The 19,642-nt window shown below is 37.3% G+C and overlaps 1 protein-coding gene across 3 annotated transcripts in view; it reads right to left on the bottom strand.

Annotated features, from left to right (window-relative positions):
• Nucleotides 1-3,654: 3,654 nt before the first annotated feature.
• Nucleotides 3,655-19,642, bottom strand: part of LOC124172182 (zinc finger protein 112-like) — a 55,333-nt gene continuing 39,345 nt past the window's right edge. For all 3 annotated transcript variants that reach the window (XM_046551597.1, XM_046551596.1, XM_046551598.1), the window contains 2 exons: nt 9,711-9,783; nt 3,655-5,993 (listed from right to left, as the gene is read on the bottom strand). In XM_046551597.1, the coding sequence (XP_046407553.1) occupies nt 4,483-5,993; nt 9,711-9,783 (1,584 nt within the window). In that variant the 3' untranslated portion in view covers nt 3,655-4,482. The remainder of the gene's footprint in view (nt 5,994-9,710; nt 9,784-19,642) is intronic.

The raw sequence follows: 19,642 nt of genomic DNA, 5'->3' as shown, positions 1-19,642 counted from the left end.
ATCAGTTTGGAGCCGTATGAAGGGGGGACTAGGGTTGTATAATTTATGTGGTAGCCTCTTCCTCGCGGTGAGTTCTGGGTAGTTTTTTTTACGAAACTAGCAGACAGCTACTTAGGGAAATGCTTGGTGTTCAGGTTGTTTTTTCTCAGCCTTGGTTGAATTTCCTGTTGAAAATAGCTCCACAGGTACGTTATTCACCATTATGATTGATGCTAATTTCAATAATTTACCTTATTATTACTTTTTGTGGGATTATTTACTACCATATGATGACTTATTTGATAAGAAATGAAATTCAATCGAAATAAATATTATTTTACCTGCAATTTAGCCCCCAAAATGGAGTTTTAGAAATGTAGGCAAAAAAAAGGTTTGTGCGGGTTGTCTATACTCTAATTTTGTTGTTAATTCATAGACATTTTTTTAACTATAGATTTCGTCAAAAAAACTTGAAATTTCATTTCCATAAACAATAAACATGTATCCACTCTATGATATTATCCATCATCCCATATTTTCATAAAATCCGTCTTCATAGCCGTTTGATTCTGAAATCAGCCTGATTTTTTGCAAAATTTTGAACTTTAGAGCTCGGGCGGCAGTGGTTAATATTATCCGATTTGAAAAAAATTTTGTGTGCGAGATCCTTATATCATTTCGCAACTTTCCCGCATAGGGCAAATTTGATCAGAAAAAAACCCTTTCTAAAAAAAACCCACCCTATAGTAAATACTACATGAAAGACTTGGTATGAGTATTAGACTACAATGATAATAGCATATTAACACATTTCAACTTGCAGCTTTGAGCAATGCTTTGACTTAATAACGTCTTAACGTATACGTGCCTAACAGGCACATTCAGCCAGAACTGGAGAGTTCAAATATTATGCCTGCCGGAAGGTTAATTAAGGGAGTTATTAGCTAACCCAATAGAGAACTTACCTGCTGCTTCTGCAGTGGATCATGGGCCATAGCCCAATTCTCAATGAACTCTCCATTCTAAGTTAAAGTACAAGGCTGAAAGTAAGCAATGAGATTCCCAAAATTCAGCAATGCACAGAATGGCAATTAAAATATCACCATCCCATAAAATGGTATAATTCCCTCACCACAAAAAGGCAAAACTTTGGAACAATGTTGTGTTTTTTAAAGAAATGCCTGAAAGTCGGCTAAGTAAAACTTTTCCACAGATTTTCATAGTTTTAATGTAATAGAGTGACTAAATGCCTTATTCTAAGCAAAATATTTGGAGTTTAAAAAATTAAACTATGTACTATTTCCAAAATGATTATGATTCTGATCATGATTCATATTTGAGAGGTGAAAATGATTTTCTCAATTGTTAAATAAGTTTAATTTCAAGAACAATATAAAATTTGGACATTTATTTACAGCCTTTCAAAGAAAGGCTAATAATTTAAATAGCGTAAATATTCGAATAACAATAGGAAGGTTCAAGAAACCTATTTAACACTAGAACATGTTTACTTGAAAACCAATACAATCGTAACAGTAATAAATATAACTTATAAGCTATGAACACATTAAGGAAGTGTGTTACCCATTACATTGAATGTAAATGATACTCACAAAATCCACCATCCTAGCGTATGTCACCAAACGCACCTTTTTCCATTTCATTGCCCTTTTTAATTGAATTATCAGTATTAGCATGGAGAAGTAACCATATGCAGTGCCCGGGAAGATTAGGGGGAGTTTAATACAGAGTTGATACAGTATACGGTAAAACACACAATCAAATCAGTGAATGCCATCAATTCACATCATCAAAAAGTCAAAGCTGTAGAGTACTTTAGGAAGGAAGGCAGGCATATTGAAGGATAACAGATAACAGGAGGATAAATTACCAGACATTTGTTACAGGGAGTGGTAGCAATTATGGTCAAGGGTTATCAATCAGTTACAACTACCAGCTTGATTTAAAAAATTTAAACTGGTTACAGTTAGGTTTTGAAAAGAAATGCTAAACGAAGTCTCTCACCACAATTGGATGAGTAATGTTAAAAAACAACTTAATACACATACTTTGCATTAACAAATGAAGCATTTTACTTAAAACCCACAACATTAAATTCAGAGTTGAGAAAAATATCAGCTAACTTATATTACACTAAGATGGAAGGGTAGATTACAGAAATATCTTGCATTACCTTACATAGTTGGAGGGCAAAGTTGATAATGGTATGAAGCCATTAATGAAACATTTTAACTGCTCCTATGATTATACCTGTTGCCATTTACTGCGATTACAGCAGCCACCGTTTTAACTTAGTAATATATACTTGTGGGGACACACTCACCATCGCACTTGCTTTTGAATATGAGTACAGGCTGTCATATCACTAAGGTTGGCATTGCTTGTTTTCTGTTGGGTTGATTGTTTTTCGTTTTCTCCCGCTCTCGGAGATGGAGTGATAGAAGAGTAACATGTGAATTGTATCATGTTTGAAATAAATGTGGCTGTAAACATAAAGATATAACATTGCACTTGCTTTTTAATGTGAGTACTCTAGTTTGGCATGTGCCAATAAGAGTAACGATTACTTTCAGAAAGTAATGGATAGATTACAAGAAATAGTTTAATTTTTGAAATGCAATGATTCCACACAAAAGCTCTTCCAAACTCGGGTTTACTAATGCATCCACCCAACTTTCTCAAAACAACATAATTTGCCACTTCATCATCCCATGTTATTCTTGGTATCCCTAGTGCATACAGAATATCCAAAAATGCGTGATTAGAAACCTTCCTCATGGAATCATTTTGACGGCACACCATCTCTACTTGGTACCTCATTATTAATTACTCATTATTTAAGCAATAAATAAGTATACGACTCCTCAATTCAGATTTGCTTGAAGCTAAATTACAACAGAATTAACATTAATGATAATTAACCCGTCAATTATTTAAATAATGAATACATATATACACATAAAATTAAACATGAATAAAATCCTGTGTACTCATGTATTTGACAGTCAAAGTTACAAGTCAAGGTGAAAGACTTACCGTATTTCTCCGAATATAGTTCCCTTCTAAATATATACCCCCCCCTAATTTTGAGGCTCGAGTTTCAGGAAAAAAAAAATGGGTTTGAATATAGTCCCCCTTTCCTTTTACCATGGGCATTTTTAAGGGAAATTTGTAAAAAACTTAAGGGAAATATGTTTCCCTGAAGATTTGAAGAAACGCAAGTGCGAATGCTCACGTAGCAGTTTTACAGAATGAGCATGGTTCTTTTTAATTGTTTGCTTTTCTTGTTTTACTACAGTATTATCCAAATTCCTGTAAAGAGGAGAAATAATAAATAAATAATGAAAAATTGGAGAAGGTAGTGCCAATATCCGACTATTCAATTTTATATATTTGTGCCTTATATTATGGAGGTATTTCCTCTAATTCATGGTCCCTTATGCGACAGAGATTTCTCGTGGGCATAAGGTACAATGAAACCAAGAGAAAACCGATCGTGCTGCGGGAAAAAGCAAGGGAAGTGGAGGAAAATGGGAGTCTGGGAACGCCAAGGAAAAAGAAAAGGGAAGGGACGTGCCGAGAAGCGAAACTAAAAAATGGGTTTGATTCTAGTCCCCCCTTTACTTTTACCATGGGCATTTTTGGAAAAAGTTGGGGACTATATTCAGACAAATACAGTAATTAAGACAGGAAGTAAATTTCGCAAGACTAATGTTTCTTACCTGTGTGCTTACCTATGTGTTTGGCAAGGTTATACCTATAAGCAAAGCCATTTTTTGGAAAAGGGGGGTACTATATTCAGACAAATACAGTAATTATGACTGGAAGTAAATTTTGCATGACTAACGTTTCTCGCCTGCGTGCATACCCATGTATTTGGCGAGGTTATACCTATAAGCAAAGACCTTTTTTGGAAAAAGGGGGGACTATATTCAGACAAATACAGTAATTAAGACAGGAAGTTAATTTCGCAAGACTAATGTTTCTTACCCGTGTGCTTTTTTTGGAAAGCCGGTTTTTGGAAAAGGGGGGACTATATTCAGACAAATACAGTAATTAAGACTGGAAGTAATTTTTCATGACTAACGTTTCTCGCCTGTGTGCGTACCCATGTGTTTGGCAAGGTTATACCTATAAGCAAAGACCTTTTTTGGAAAAGGGGGGACTATATTTAGACAAATACAGTAATTAAGACAGGAAGTAAATTTTGCATGACTAACGTTTCTCGCCTGTGTGCATACGCATGTGTTTGGCGAGGTTATACCTATGAGCAAAGACCTTTTTTGGAAAAAGGGGGGGACTATATTCAGACAAATACAGTAATTATGACGGGAAGTAATTTTGCATGACTAACGTTTCTCGCCTGTGTGCGTACCCATGTGTTTGGCGAGGTTATACCTATAAGCAAAGACCTTTTTTGGAAAAGGGGGGACTATATTTAGACAAATACAGTAATTAAGACAGGAAGTAAATTTTGCATGACTAACGTTTCTCGCCTGTGTGCATACGCATGTGTTTGGCGAGGTTATACCTGTAAGCAAAGTCCTTGAGGCAGACGGTGCATGAATACGGTTTACCTGTTGTGTGAGTTTGCATGTGTTTGGTGATGTGAACCCTCTGAGAGAAAGACTTGCCGCAGACACTGCATGAATAAGGTTTCTCACCTGTGTGTGTTCGCATATGCTTTCTGAGGTTGCTAGCATCGCTGAAGGGCTTGCCGCAAACACTGCACGCGTGTGGTTTGTCTCCGGTGTGTGTTCTCATGTGAATGTTGAGCATGCTCCTCACAACAAAAGACTTGCAGCAAATACTACATGGATAGGGTTTTTCTCCCGAGTGAGTCCGCTTGTGTGTGGTGAATGCAGAGCTGTGAGAGAAGAGCTTGGAGCAAACGCTGCATTTGTAAGGTTTTTCCTTGGTGTGCGTGCGAATGTGGGTGGAGAGATTATATCGGAAAGTAAACGGTTTGCCGCAAATGCCGCACGAAAATGGTTTCTCTCCTGTATGTACACGCATGTGGTAGTCGAGACTGTATTTTTTAGAAAAAGATTTTCCGCACACACTGCATGCGTAACTTTTTTCTTCGCCGAGGATATGTTGAACATAAGTATTGGGCAAAATTGGGCCGGAGTGAGTTTTCTTTTTCGTGCTCGAACTTCTCTGATTAGGAAGGTTTCTATTTGCAGAGGAGGACTTCTGGGACAAATTTTGCGCACGTGGTTTCCCATTTACAACAAAACTTCTCCTCCTTTGTCTCACGTTTTTCTTCTCCACTATTCCCCCAGACATTTCCTTAAGAAGCCCGACTTTGTTTTGCCTTAGCCTGCTTCTTTTCTTGGAGGCAGAGGGCTTGCCAGACTTACTACATTCCTCATTCGATACAGGAGTTTTGAGACACTCATCTTTACCCTTTAAAGATTTCTCATCACCGTCCAAAGTGTTTTTGCCTGAATGAATTTGGAGATGTTTGGAGAGCTCACTTTTTGTGTTGAATCCTGCTCTGCAATGGAAGCATAGATATGAATTACCATTTGACAAGCAACTTTTCCCGGAACTGTCAATTGAGCAACTATTTAACTCTTCTTTGTATTGTGTGGCAGTCTCTAGGCCACCTTCTCTGTTTTGACTTATTGTGGTTAGCCCAAGGCTATCTATGATTTTTGGGGTATCATCTATACCCCCCATAACAGCAATTGTTGCTACATCTCCGTTGATTTTAGAAGCTGGATTGCATTTCGAATTACACTGTGTATCATTTGGAATTGAGCCAGATGTTATCTTGCCAGTAGGAGGGGAACAAAAATTTTCCAAGTCCTTGTCAATCACATTTGTTACTTCCCCTGCATGGGATGTTCGAGTCTTGGATTCAATGAGTGACAAGGAGGCAGATGAACCAATGCAGTCGTCGCTGGAATCAATCCTTACATTTCCTTCTTCCAGCAGATATGAAGTTGATACTGTTTGCAGATGCACTCTCTGAGGTTCTGAGATCCCTAGAAAAGAATTTAGCATTATAATTATCACTGTCCAACATAAAATTTATGAATTACTCAAATAATATTTTTCTCAAATAATAAAAGTCGCTTTTAAGACAGCCAAAGACATTTGATAAATAATAAGGGAATTGTTCCAATCGACCCAATACACAAAAAAGCACAAGATCATCCAAAAAAATAAATTTAGTTTAACGTCACCTGAATTATTTACTTTACTGCCATCAATTAGGTATGCAAAACTTAAGAGGTGAAAGGAGTTTTCTCCATACGTAGTTTAACCACCAGTAGTGAAGCTCAAAATCTGGGGGTCTCTTCTCTAACTTGAAGTGCGGTAGCTTTCATGTGGAGAGATGTTTAACCCTAATACAGGCAAGATGAGTCTCATGGACTCATCGCATCACATTTTTGAGAATTTTATTTTGTTATTGAAATGTCAGCATGTAAATTTTTTACTTCTTCTAATTGTGTATTTCCTATCAAATAAGAGTAATTCAAACTTTTTTCGGAATTAAAGTTAATTAAAAAAAATTTTTTCCCCAGAATTCCCACTAATCCGGGCAATGTGAGTCTGCTTGCACGAAATGTAAAAAGTAATGTACATTTTACAAATACTTGGTGTGAATTGTCAAAATAATGTAAAATTATCACTATGTACATGTCACGATAAATGTTTGGTGTTTTATGTAGTGAAAACAGAAAGCATTAGTCATTAGAGTCTACTGCACTCGCTATTTGACTATGTATGAAATTAATAAGTAATGCAAAACTTTTGTTAAACAAAAAATAATCAACTTTATGTTTTAAATGATTCTATAGTGCACAATATGTACAAATTGATGTGAAAATTAATATTTTTCACTGTTTGATAGTTTAAATTAAAAGCGTAAGGTAAAAGAGCCCATTGGACTCACCTTGCCGGATTACGTCAGAAAAATGTTTCCCCGTATTAGGGTTAATTAACCTACTAGCTCCCACTTGTATTCTCTAATGCTGAAGCTCCGGCAAAGGAGCTAGCAGAAGCTACCGGTAGCTTATTAGGCTCCAACCCTTATCCACTATGGGCTTTGATGCTACTTCCGTAGCTTCAAACTAGCTACCACGGTAGCTTCGCGAAGTGCGCCCTCGGGACCCCGCGCTTCAGCTAGCTACCATCAAAATACACAGGGAATTCATATGAACCGCCGTAAACCAAGCGGCGCATGTTGCTAACCTTTTGTTTTATCCCATCAGAATTTTTCTTGGCCCGGCTAGCGATGGAGTGGTAAATAAGAAAAGTGTTGACTGTTTTTGTTGTCTTCCATAATTATTTTCTTTAATGAGGTCGGGAATGCTGGGTAAATTATTTGAAGCCTTCAATTATTATATTCTTAACAAAGTAGTTGGAATGAGTGATAAATTTCGTGACTAAACATGTATGTTTTGGAGTGAACTATTGATTGCATTTACTAGCTGATTTCATTATTTGGAGAAGAAGAATGTTGCTTTTAATCATTTTATTTCACTGAAATCTTATTTTGCATGAAGTCATTACTAGGGAGAAGACAAAACTTGGATACAGTAGTAGTATTATTATTGATGCTGCGAGAGATAGTGTGTTGTAGTGCTGGTACAAAGTGATGCGTTGAAATCATGACCAATGCTAATGTATCCACTGCACAGAGATGGATCTCTTATTTTTGCAAGTGTCTATACATTTATGATTAACTTTCCCGTGCATTTTCAGCTACGATCTTTGTTGTTAAGTGATTGTGTGAAGAGAGTTAAGTGTTACATAGATGCAGACCATGTAGAGATGGATATTATTGTCTTATAATTCAATGTAACGTGTTTCATGATAGTTATTAATTAATTTCTTGCTCCTCCAATGAATGAATGTGTTCATGATTTCTTTCTGCTTTCATTTGTGTGTCTTTGGCATTATATATGCATTTAATTTCAGTTCCGGTAGTTAGGGCTGTGTATTTGTTTTGAAATTTGAAAAAGTGTAGCCATGGATATTCCCGGAGTCCACGGAGGAAGTCATCACAGAAACAATAATATAATATGACTTTAATATTGAGAGAAGGAACTACGTAGGTTGGTTTATCAAAATGATGGTCAAGTTACAATGAATCGCCCTCGCTTGCAATACTGCAAGGTTGGTGGTGGGATGTAATACTGATTCATAAAACCATTAAAATATTAATTTAGCCATCGTGAGAACGGAACGACAGTAGAGTTTTGTGTAAATATCGCTTGAAGCTTATTGTGAAAAATGATTGCATTGGCCAATCTGAGCGAAATGACGTAACTTTCAAACATAATTATCTCCACCTTCCCATAAACTTTGTTGAAGATATTCCCGAAATAATATATACTTATCGTATACACATGTAATTGCGATATTCTTTCGCAGTGCAAGAAGGAACAATCTCTCCACAGGAACAGTTGGTCATCAAAATTTTTGTATCAAACGAGTAGAAGCATAAGGAGCAATGAGTGAAAAGTTCTCGGGAATAAGAACGACAATGTCATTGCATTGGTTTTATGTGTTTGATGTTCACTAACATTTTCTCTTCACTATATTTACATGACCTACTGGTTATGATTATCATTCGTGGCATCAACTGCTACATCAATCGAAACTATTGCATCAATGTAAATGCCGCATAGCCTTATATAATTATTTATACGTATTTCTATAATAATGAAAGCTAAAGGCACTCAGCATTCCGTAATTTACAAAGCACATTAATTTCCACTAGAAGAAAAGGTCAGCCGAGAACGACTACATTATGATTTTCCCGCAGGCAACACAATGAAACGAGCGATTTCATTGGTCCTAAAAGTAAAATTGAGTTCGCACGAAATGTTTCTCATACCCCATATCCATCTGAGAAAGCTTCCAGAAATTCTTGGTCTGAGTTAGCTACTTCCATTTAGGGAATACGTTTGGTAGCTAATTCTAGTAGTTCGAAGCTACCAGATCGGGAGCTTCGAGTTAGAGAATAGACCCCCTGAGCTCAGTACAAAAAATAGTACAATATCATTGTTCAATACAATCAAGCTCAGTACAATATCATTGTTATTCAGAACAATAATAGCAAACTGCCGCACATGTGGTATTGAATTTGAGTTGTTACGTTTCTCGGTCACCTTGATTTATTTTCCCAAGATTATTTCTCAATTCCATATTATATGCCCATTATTTTCCATTCCTAGGAGTCTCCATCCACAATTTACAGTTGGGACTATCAAAGCACAGTTGCCAAGCTCATGAAAAAAAATAAATAAGAAAGTGCACGTTACAAAGTTTCATTCTAATTTTCCAATTAATTAAAAATGAACCAAATCCAAGCTTAAATTTTCTAAGAATGCTGCCATCAGAATGAGGGCGTATCCAGCGAGGGGCAGGTAGGGGGGGGGGCGGGCAGCTGCCCCCACCCTAGAAGCAAAAATTGCAAAGTCTTTAAGAAAAATCAATACTGAATTGAAAAGAAAGTATTCAAAAAAGTCTCATTAAACCCATGAAAAATTGTATGTATTAGTACATGATATGTAACTAAAATTAAACTTTTTAAAGGTAATAATCTCATAAACTAATATCACAACTTGACTTGCCCCCCTAGTTATAATCCTGGGTACGCCCTTGCATCAGCAGGTGCTTCATCCTACACAATCAGTTGCAACTAGCCCACTATGTATGGTTATTCAATGGACCTTGAGCGCACTCACCTGATGCCGCCATTGTAGACACATGGGTCATTGCAAAATTCTCAATAGATTCCCCATTCTCACCACAAGCTTGCTGAAAGTAAGTAACATTGAAGGAATCATATACGGACCCGGACATTTGCACTATTTTTGAGGATAATTAACTCTCATTGATTCTACAAACCATATTTCATCAAAATTTGAAAACATATTTCATCAAAGTTTGAAACCATATTTCATCAAAATTTGAAGTTTCCTTGTATCTACTTTTTTACAAAAAAAGTGAGTCCTCGTTCTACGTCACCCCGTTTAACGTGATTTCGCGATAACGTCACGAAAATTTTGAGACCGTCATTCGTTTATCGCACCTTCGCTTCGCGATAACGTCAGGGCTTTTAAATTTCGCGCGAGAAAAAAATGCGAAGCGGCGGGCGTTGCAGGTTGTTCGTTTTGTGGGCGGTAATACAGTCAGTCTAAACGAAGTGTAAAACGGTGTGTTTAATGTTAATTTCGATTACGGTTTTAGCAAAATTTCTGAAAAATGAATTCTTAGGTAGGTGCGCAAGGTTTTACTTGACATAATGGTTTTCAGGAACCTAAAAAGTGATTTCAAGGAATTTTTCCGTGTAGAACTCGGAGTTTTTGTCGTCACTTTTTTTGCCATGTTCACAATAAATTTGGTTCCTGTAACTGAGACGATGTTTCAGCGATGATGATGCCCAGGCGATGCTCGCCCGGGCGACCACAATAGCGAAACCAAAAAGCAAATCGGGAATTTACAAAAATGGAGAAGGATTTACGTCACTGCTGCTATTGTCGTCGATGAAGACAGGAACTCGTATTTATGCCATAGCTTGTCATTCCCATCGTAAAAAATGCCCCAGATATCATATGCTAACATTTTTTTCGCGTAGGAATTGTGAGCCGATATTCACTTTTTACATTGTTTCTTATGGGATATTATGTTTCAATTAACGTCATTTTGTTTATCGTCACATTTTTTAGGAACGGTAAGTGACGTTAAACGAGGACTCACTGTACAACTTTCTTAAACACACTGAGAGTACTCAAAATTTTCTCATTTCTTCCGAAAGAGCAGCAGCCTCAGAAATATTTTACGTCTGCATTGAAGCAATATTTGGAATAACAACAATACGTGTGATTACTCAGCCCTTGATATAATCATTTTACAATTTATTTCATGATACCAAATGATATCATAAACAAAATATTCCAACCATTGATTAAAACTTAATACCAGTAGGAATATTACAGTTAGTATTTTCATTTCTCCGCAGAGGATTCTGGACTATGCACAGAAGCAATATGAACCTAAAATCTTAAAAACCTATCAAAGGACAGGATTACCTAGCCAGAAAAAGTGATGGCAAAATATTGGAAAAAGGCAATGTTTTGAAAAGTAACACATAACAGTCAACGAAGTATAGTGCGAGTAAAAGTTAAGACAAAACAATAATCATCTTTTTTGACTCAAGGAAAAAGGAGAAGAAACCATACTTATTTGAAATAAAATATAAACTATGGATCAATTGTTAACACAACCTGTGTTTTAACAAGGTCTGAACTCAAGTGGTCTTCAACCATCACCTGCACATACGTTGGTTACGGTTACGGATGTAACAGTAGTTCATAGTGATACAATCTGACTGCACGGTTAATGCCGCTGGTGCGACAGAGAAAGAAAAAGCCCTATTAAAAATATTCAATTGAATCGTTCAATAGAAAAATTTTCAATTAAACAAATTCATCCAAAATGGTAATTTTATGAGGTAGGATGTTCTTAAATCTAAATTTCAATGAATTCTATATCAATAAAATATGTAGACAGAATCAAGTCTCTTGATTCTCTCTACATATTTTAGATTATTATTACATGTATTAGATTAGATTATTAAGACTTGATAATGACCTCTATGGTTCAAAACATGTCTTACAGACAAAATATATTAGCGGAAATCAACAAAGTCTCCTTTTCATTTCGTATTAGAATTTACATTCAAGCAACAATTATCCATAGAGCTAATGCATATAAACAAAGCATGATTGACCACAAACCAAACCTGCTTGTAGGATTATAAACCACAAAAGGAGGGAGCCCAACTGCCCTCGGAGTCTGAGATAATGCAGAGTCCCCACTAGGAAGGGTCGAAAATGGTTAGAGCTGAAAGTGTGTGATTATCCGCGAGACCCTTCTTAACGAATTTCCTGCAAAAATGCTCCATACGGAGGGGACGGAAGCATCCCTCGGGGCTCAAAACTGCCGTCATGCTAAGGCAAGAACTCCGCTGTCTTGAAAGTGTTAAAAAATATTAAATCTTTTTATTTACATAGACAAGGAATAGAATGGTGTATATTGTATTTAAAATTTCAATTTCTTCAATGCAAGAAAAGACACTGCTTCGACCTGATAAGTTGACGTTGACATTACCTGGCATTCCATTCTTTCTGTTTTTGAATCTTGCTCAAGTCAAGTGCTAGATATTTTGATTCTGTTGTCTTCTCAGACATTCCACATTTCGTTGTGGCAGTAAAAATTCTCCTAAGACACTTAAAATTACCACAAACACATTTTAGGCAAATATAATAGGCGCTGAACTGACAAAATTTTATGTGAAACGAATTTGAAATAGAAGATTTTGAAATTCCTGGTCAAAAAATCATGAATAATTCAAGCATAATTCCAGGACTACGAATTCACACACAATTCCCCATTTTCCTGGTCGCTGAATACCCTGCACACCTTATTGAAAGTGGACCCCTACATGACACTAATGCTTCAAAAAATATTTCAGCAACACTGTCCATATGCACGCAAATTTTTATCTAACATGATACATTACCGCTGTCCGATTTTTTTTAAATGGGTCAAAATAGAACACTTTCAACAAAATTAGGTTAAGAATACCTGATCTCCTAATTTTAGGACACAATGAAAGATACAAACTATAACTGGAAAGTAATAACCTTGAATCTGTACCTGTATCTTTCACACTGAAGTAATAAAAAATTTGGAGGCTACCTTATGTTCTCTTAAATCCATGAAACAATCAAAAATATTAACTGGAATTATCAACTGGAAAATAGATCAGGAAGCAGAGGAGTTCCTGAATGAAGACCAATTCAGATTCTGAAAGAAACAAAGGTACAACAGAAACCATTTTGATCACCAGTGATTACACAGCCACGAAAGTGTGGTTTATGAAACCAGGCCTTACATGGATCATTAATAATATGAGAACAACCATATTATCGCCGCTAAAAAGATTGCGAAGTGTCAAAGAAAGCTCTCAATCAGTCCAGGAAGCACTCCTAAATAACAGAATAACTGCAAATATAATAACATGTTGTTTGTTTTATGTAATTTATGACCATCACAAAACAATTAAATGGAAGTTTGGATTGTCCGTGTTTTCCGACTATTCCTGCCATATCTTCCAATCATTTTCCCTGATAATCGGGAGTGTACTGTATTTCAATGTAAAATATTCGATAAAATTGGATTGCATTGCACTCCTCACCGTGCCGTGGACAATAAGGTGGTTTCCTATAACGCCCATGCCTCGCTTGACGCAATTTCGACTAGCACAATTTGGGTAAAGTGCAAATTTGTGCCTCGGGAAAATATTCCTATGCAGCTTCGACTAATCAAATAACCTTTAATCATCTCTAGACAAAATGTGAACTTGCACTAAGAACACACGTAATTATACTCATTTATAGCATATCAATAGTTTTACTAGCCTCATATTTTATTCTTTGTTTATATATTCGTCGAAATCCATTGGGCAAAGACATTACTTGTCATGCTTCCGCACAGCTGACATACCAAAGTAATTTATTCTCATCCCCTTTACTGAATAACATCAGTTAATTTAGATCATTAATTAAGTTTGGAGCTAGTGAAATTGAGTTTTTTTTAAAGCAATATGGTTTGAGATGTCATTTTTGCTGTCATAGGTTATCAGGCGAATTGACTACCGCATAAAGGGTCCAACCGTCCAGCATTCAAGGTCATCAGGGAGCCGAGACCCAGTTGCATATGAATAGCATCAACGCCTAAAAGGGTGAGAGAGAGAGTCAAAACACAATGGGACAATGGCTTCATTCCTACCGAGCAGCAGTAGGCCCTCTTCATCTCAGGAATACAGGGCGGCAGTTGTTCAGCAGTAGAAGGTGATTTTAATAGAGCCATACAGAGTAAAAATCATGTGAACAATGGCAAAAAATATAGGAATGGGATACAAAAGTAAAGAAGAAATCAAGAAAGCCATTAACCAAAAAGAGATATTGAAAGTGATCACTTGCTTTGAAAATAAAGACTGTCAAGCAATAATGCAAGTAAGTTTAAGCTCACAACGTCAACATTCCACGCTATTATTCAGAGTTAAGACGAGGTTAAAACGTCAACAGGGTTCCCACTCCAACTATATTATAAAATTCATGGTTTTTTCCAGGTTTTCATGGTCTTAATGTCGTCAAATTCACGGTCTGTTGATAAGCCATTTTAGGCAAAAATATTGATGACATAACAATCACCAGCTAACTAAAAATTTATCAAACACGACAGACGTCGAGAATGCAAACGCAGCAATGAAAGTACTCTCTCTCATGACGTCACCTATTGATATCAACATTCAGGGCCGGCTAGAGGTTGCGAGTGGGAAAATGGAAGGAGCAGGGTGGTACGGAAGAGAAGATTTGATTTTTCGCCAGAGTAAATGAACACTTAGTTTACCGGTCTTCCACTCACAGGCTCAATATTAACCCTGGAACCGTACACCGGGGCACTCAGTGCCCCTTGGAATTTTAACTTTGCCATAAATTTTATTTGGCAACACTGGCTGCAGCCGGCTTCCATGATTTTTACTTGACCATTACGACCTGTCAGTTACTTTGTTTGCTGTGACCATGGCACATCGCATTTTTTTGTGGAACGTTTTTGGGGCACTGAGTACCCCAGTGTACGGTTACTGTGACCCAGATAGCACAAAGTAAGTGAGTTAACCGTTTCTTATGGTTTTCTTACGGAAAAAATATAAGCAGCTTATTGTAAGCTAAGGGGCTTATATAAGGCAAGGGTAAGACGTTAGGGACGTTTAGGTAAGGAATGCCGTCAAATATCCTCAGGCAATGTAAGTCACTTCTGTTGGAGCGCCAAAGGCGGCTGAACAGCGTACTACACATGCTACGCGGCTCATCTTGACATGAATTTAAAGGCTATTGGGGAAATTCAGCGAGTTTTTATAAGGGCTGAACAACTGATAACAGATTTTCCCGTAAATAGAAAAAAATTAACTGCAAGCAACCGGCTAGTGAAGATATAAAGCATAGTACAAGTACTCTATCCATGCGGCGGAAAGAAAAAAAAATAACGTCAGGATGGATGCGAACGTGCGACCCTCGGAACAGAGGTACTACTGGCTAACCACTACACCGCGGCAGTTGTTGAGAACAGGTGGCGTAGTTACTAATTAAATATCCAATTATGTAAAAAAAACTTGTTTGGCATGTGCATGAAAAACTGAATTTATTCAAGGTCCATACATTTTAACATTTATGAATTTTAAATTACGGTTTGATAACCCGATGACTACAATACGTATATTAGATGTTCCTTCCGGCATTTTTATATTATTCTACGTTGGTATTCTTGTGAAATTGTGTTTTTCTTACGACCTTCGTTAAGCTATCAGTTCATAAATGTGAATGATTTTCAAATTATGGCGGTATGATGTTATTTCTCCTCATAATATAGAAGCGCCAATAATAAAAACATTGTTTTAATGCATAAAGGCCTTAATTAACACTCTGTAACGATGGGATAATAACAGCATCTACGGAAGTGCTGAAAGTTTGGCATCCATTTTGCCATTACTCTGGATGTTTGTCACCCTGGCCGTAAGAAACCCATAACAAGCTTACTTGAGAAGCGACTTCCGTATTTCTTCCTTTCACCTTATCTCAATGACTTATAATGTGCTAGCTGGGGAGTTTTCATTCAAGTGTGTACATTTCGTTTTCATAGATTTTTTGGAATTTTACCGGAGTATTTTTACACTGTATTAGTCATGGATAGATTACGAACTGAGGAGGACATTTTAAGTTAGTTAGCTCGTTCCTCTGAGCCCGAGAATTTTGAAGATAAGTCAGAAAGTGAAAATGAATAAGACATTGTAGAAGATGATGTTATGTCAGACTTTTATTCACCCGACACATCTGAAAATGAGTTTGTTCTTGGTGGAAGTGATTTTGAAGGGGAAGAAGGACAAACAACACACGCAAGAAAACGACCTAGACGAAATGAAGACGCACAAGACTTGCAAGGTGAACCAAAACACCTGGAAGATGCATATGAAGAATCAGAAACAAAATGCTGTTGAAAAAACAGTCCCCGAAAATGTTATTCAGCTAAAAAAGTGTCCTCAGGGGTAAAAATAACTATGTACCATTGGGCAACAAAGCCTGCTGAAAGAGTTGAACGAACTGAAAAAACTGCACCTTTAAAAGACTTTGATAGAAAATGTAAGGTTTCTTAATTCTACAATTATATTTAATAAAATATTAAAACAAGTAATTAAATTTATGTTTTTGCAATAATTTAAGGCCCAAATAACGCGTTTTCAATGTTTTTTAGAATAAAAATAAGTTTTTGTATTTTACACGTTTTTTAACTTTTAGGGGCACTCAGTACCCCAGTGTACGGTTAGTGTAACAGAAATGGAGGTGTACGGTTGCAGGGTTAATGTGTCGTCATGGTACACGGACCAATAATTTTGCTTCGAATATACGTGTGGAGTTAAATGCGTGGACAGTGTCTGCACCAGACTGACCTTGTAACATGATCGACATATCGATTTTTCTTTTGGTCTGTCAATTGTAGTTCTACAATCGAGTTTGAGAAATTGTTAAGTTTTTTTCCAGGTTTTTTTCACGGTAGACGAAATACACGGCTTATTCACGGTTTTAAGGTTTTCACGGTAGAGTGGGAACCCTGGTCAGTTACATCAGCCGCACCAACTTCAGCCCAGCGGTCAACATATTCATACGCGAAATTCATTGCTGAAATAAACAGAAAGACTTCTAATTACCTGGATTTATAAGAAACGGTTGAATGATGTTCCTCTATCACAGGCAGTTATTTATGCAAAAGCTGTGTTGGTGGAAGTTCTGGTTGGTTCCAGAATTTTAAACTTCGAGCTGCTGTTTTAGTGCTACGATATCAGGTGAATCTGCAAGCGCTGATAGCATATGTGATGCAACATTTTCTGATGAACTCCAATCAGTGATTGAGAGTGGCTCCTTTCCCCCTCAACTACAGTTTAATGTTGACTAGACGGAATTGTTTTGGAGGAGAATGCAACCTCGTTTATTCATTTTCTGGGAAGAAAACCTGAGTTAGGTTTCAGGGTATTTAAAGACCATTTCAATTTGCTTCTTATGGTACTAATGCCCCGGGGGACTTCAAATTAAAGCCAGTTATGATTATTCGTTCATAAAATCCTTGAGCAATGAATTGCTATTCTAAGTAGCATTTGTCTGTCATTTGGATGAGCAACAAAAGTGTCTGGGTGACACAAGAATTGTTTTTATACTGGTTTGAAAATTTGTCTACTGCCGGCAATACATTACGAAACCCTGATATAGCATGCATTTTTCCTGGATGTTAGGCTACCTGCCTGAGAGGTTGGAATTTCTAAAGCACGTACAAATTTATTTTAGTGAGAAAAAAGTCTTTCCATGCGTACATACTCTCTTTAACAATATTTTTAAGTCTAAACCATTATTTAAATACAGGAGACTCTCGTTATTAGTTCGTGGGACCGAAAAACCGTAAGTTCATAATAACGAAGTTCGTATCAACGTTTCTTTTAGGTATCATCAGAAAAAAACAGTTTTGATAAATAATATTAAATTACGCAGAAATATGTTTAAACAGGAAAATTCGTTCCAGTTTCTCCACAGAAGAATGCAGCATGACACAATCGAGGGTTAATAAAGTAAGTCCGATATACGAACTGGATGCGTTCCTAAGTTGATAAACCTACAGTACGGCCGCCGAGAGTTGTCCTATGACACACAGAATTGTCTAGGTTGGGGTAGGATGCAAGGTTGCCAGCTAAGAAAGGGAAACGCCTACAAAGGGTTCAGCGAAGAAAGGATGCGGAAGGGCCGCCGCGTGAAGGATCCAGAGGAAGACTCACTTGTTTTGGTGATTCAAAGAAAGGATTTTTTGTGGATCAGCCTTATTTTGTTGGCCTTATGCAGTTGACAACATTGAGAGACAAGGCGAGGGTGTGTTTTGAGGACAGCGATTGGCTGTAAACCATGCTGGCGTAGGGTTGTCCGCCCCTCCTGTTGTGCCGTCATCGGGTGACTCTCGCCGGCCGGACTGTATGAAATCGCACTGAGAGGTACAGTTTTCCTACAAAATGCAACACTGCACCACAATGTGCTCCACCTCACGATATTACGAACTGATCTAGCTGGGCGTACGATGCAGCCGGAGCTGAGAAAAATCACTCCTCTCAGTAAGGAAGAACGGGCAAAACGCTTAACAGTTCCCAAATTCACGCCGGATACTTTGTTCAGATTGTGCCCAAATTGAGAGTTCCACAACGCCAAGCCAAACCGCAGAGCATCGGCCAAATCGAAAGGTGCCAAATTCGAAAATTGAAAAATTTTGAACGCTCATATCTCTGAAAATTTGTAAATCGAATGTGCGTAGGCAGAGGACTAACAGTTCGTCCAATTTACGAGTGGTTACGAGTGGGTCACCATGGCTCAGCAGGAATGAAACTTATTATGATGTTGGGTGTACACTGAAGAAAGAACCATAATTGACGCTCTTGGGCACAGTAAACGAGAACTTAAACGCGGCGCGATTATTATAACTTAGCGTAGTGAATATCCAACTAAATCCCGTTGCTTATGCGTGGAACTTCGTAATAAAGTTCATTTTATAGCTGCCGGGACTGAGGTCCGTAATTTCATAAAAACGAAAATTTCGCATTAACGTTTCTTTTACTATAGTTTGGATATGGCTTTTCATCGGGACTCACGACTTGCTTCGTAATAACGAGAACTTCGTAATAACGGCGTTCGCATTAAGGAGAGTCTGCTGTAATGTCTTCTAAGGCTATAAATAGGAATATATATGGATAATAGGAAGTTCAATATCCAAAACCTATGCTATTGGGAAAACACCCCTATCTTCCCCATGCTAAAACGCAATCATGAAACGCAAATTGGTATAGTGTAAAGACCACAAGGAACGCATCCCTTGTGCAAAGCGAGGCATGGGTTTATTTTTTTGTTGCCTAAATCACAAGATTGTTACTCCTGAAGAACGTATTTCACGCTCTTAGATTTTTAAATGAAGATATCTATTTTTCGCGATCAAATGAAAAGTGAAAATTTTCAAGCAAGCGAAAATATGACGGAAAAGTATGAATGCTGGGAAAAGCCCTTGAGACATCATTCTGGTTCCGGCTGCTGCCGTGTGAGGCCACCTTGGTGCGAGGCTATGAGCGCTGCTATGTCAGCTGCTAGCAGGTAGCGCTTGGCTTAAATATGGATTATTAATACCATATCAAACGAAGGAAACTTTCTGACCTTAGGCAATTTTAATGGGTGATTATTAAGATGTTTCACTGAGCTCTGTGCCTCGTGCATGCATTGGGAATCTCAGACGATGTAAAACTGCTATCTACTCGTATAGAAACTAGGTCCCTGTGAAGTCACGTAGAGTGGCATCGCATGTGCACCAATCTGGCCTTGTTCAAATGAGGTTAAAAATTGACCATTCACATTCGCCTAAACTGGGATTTCTAAAACCAAATAATTTGTTGATTTCGAATGCACTAATGGTGGGTAACGAATCGCAATCAATGCCTTTCTTTTTCTTTGACGAAGGAAACTACCCTATTGGGTGA

Source organism: Ischnura elegans (genome assembly GCF_921293095.1).
Source record: "Ischnura elegans chromosome 13 unlocalized genomic scaffold, ioIscEleg1.1 SUPER_13_unloc_1, whole genome shotgun sequence".
Classification (NCBI taxonomy): Eukaryota; Metazoa; Arthropoda; class Insecta; order Odonata; family Coenagrionidae; genus Ischnura; species Ischnura elegans.
Note: the sequence above shows the minus strand (reverse complement) of the source record. Positions and strands in the feature narration are given on the sequence as shown.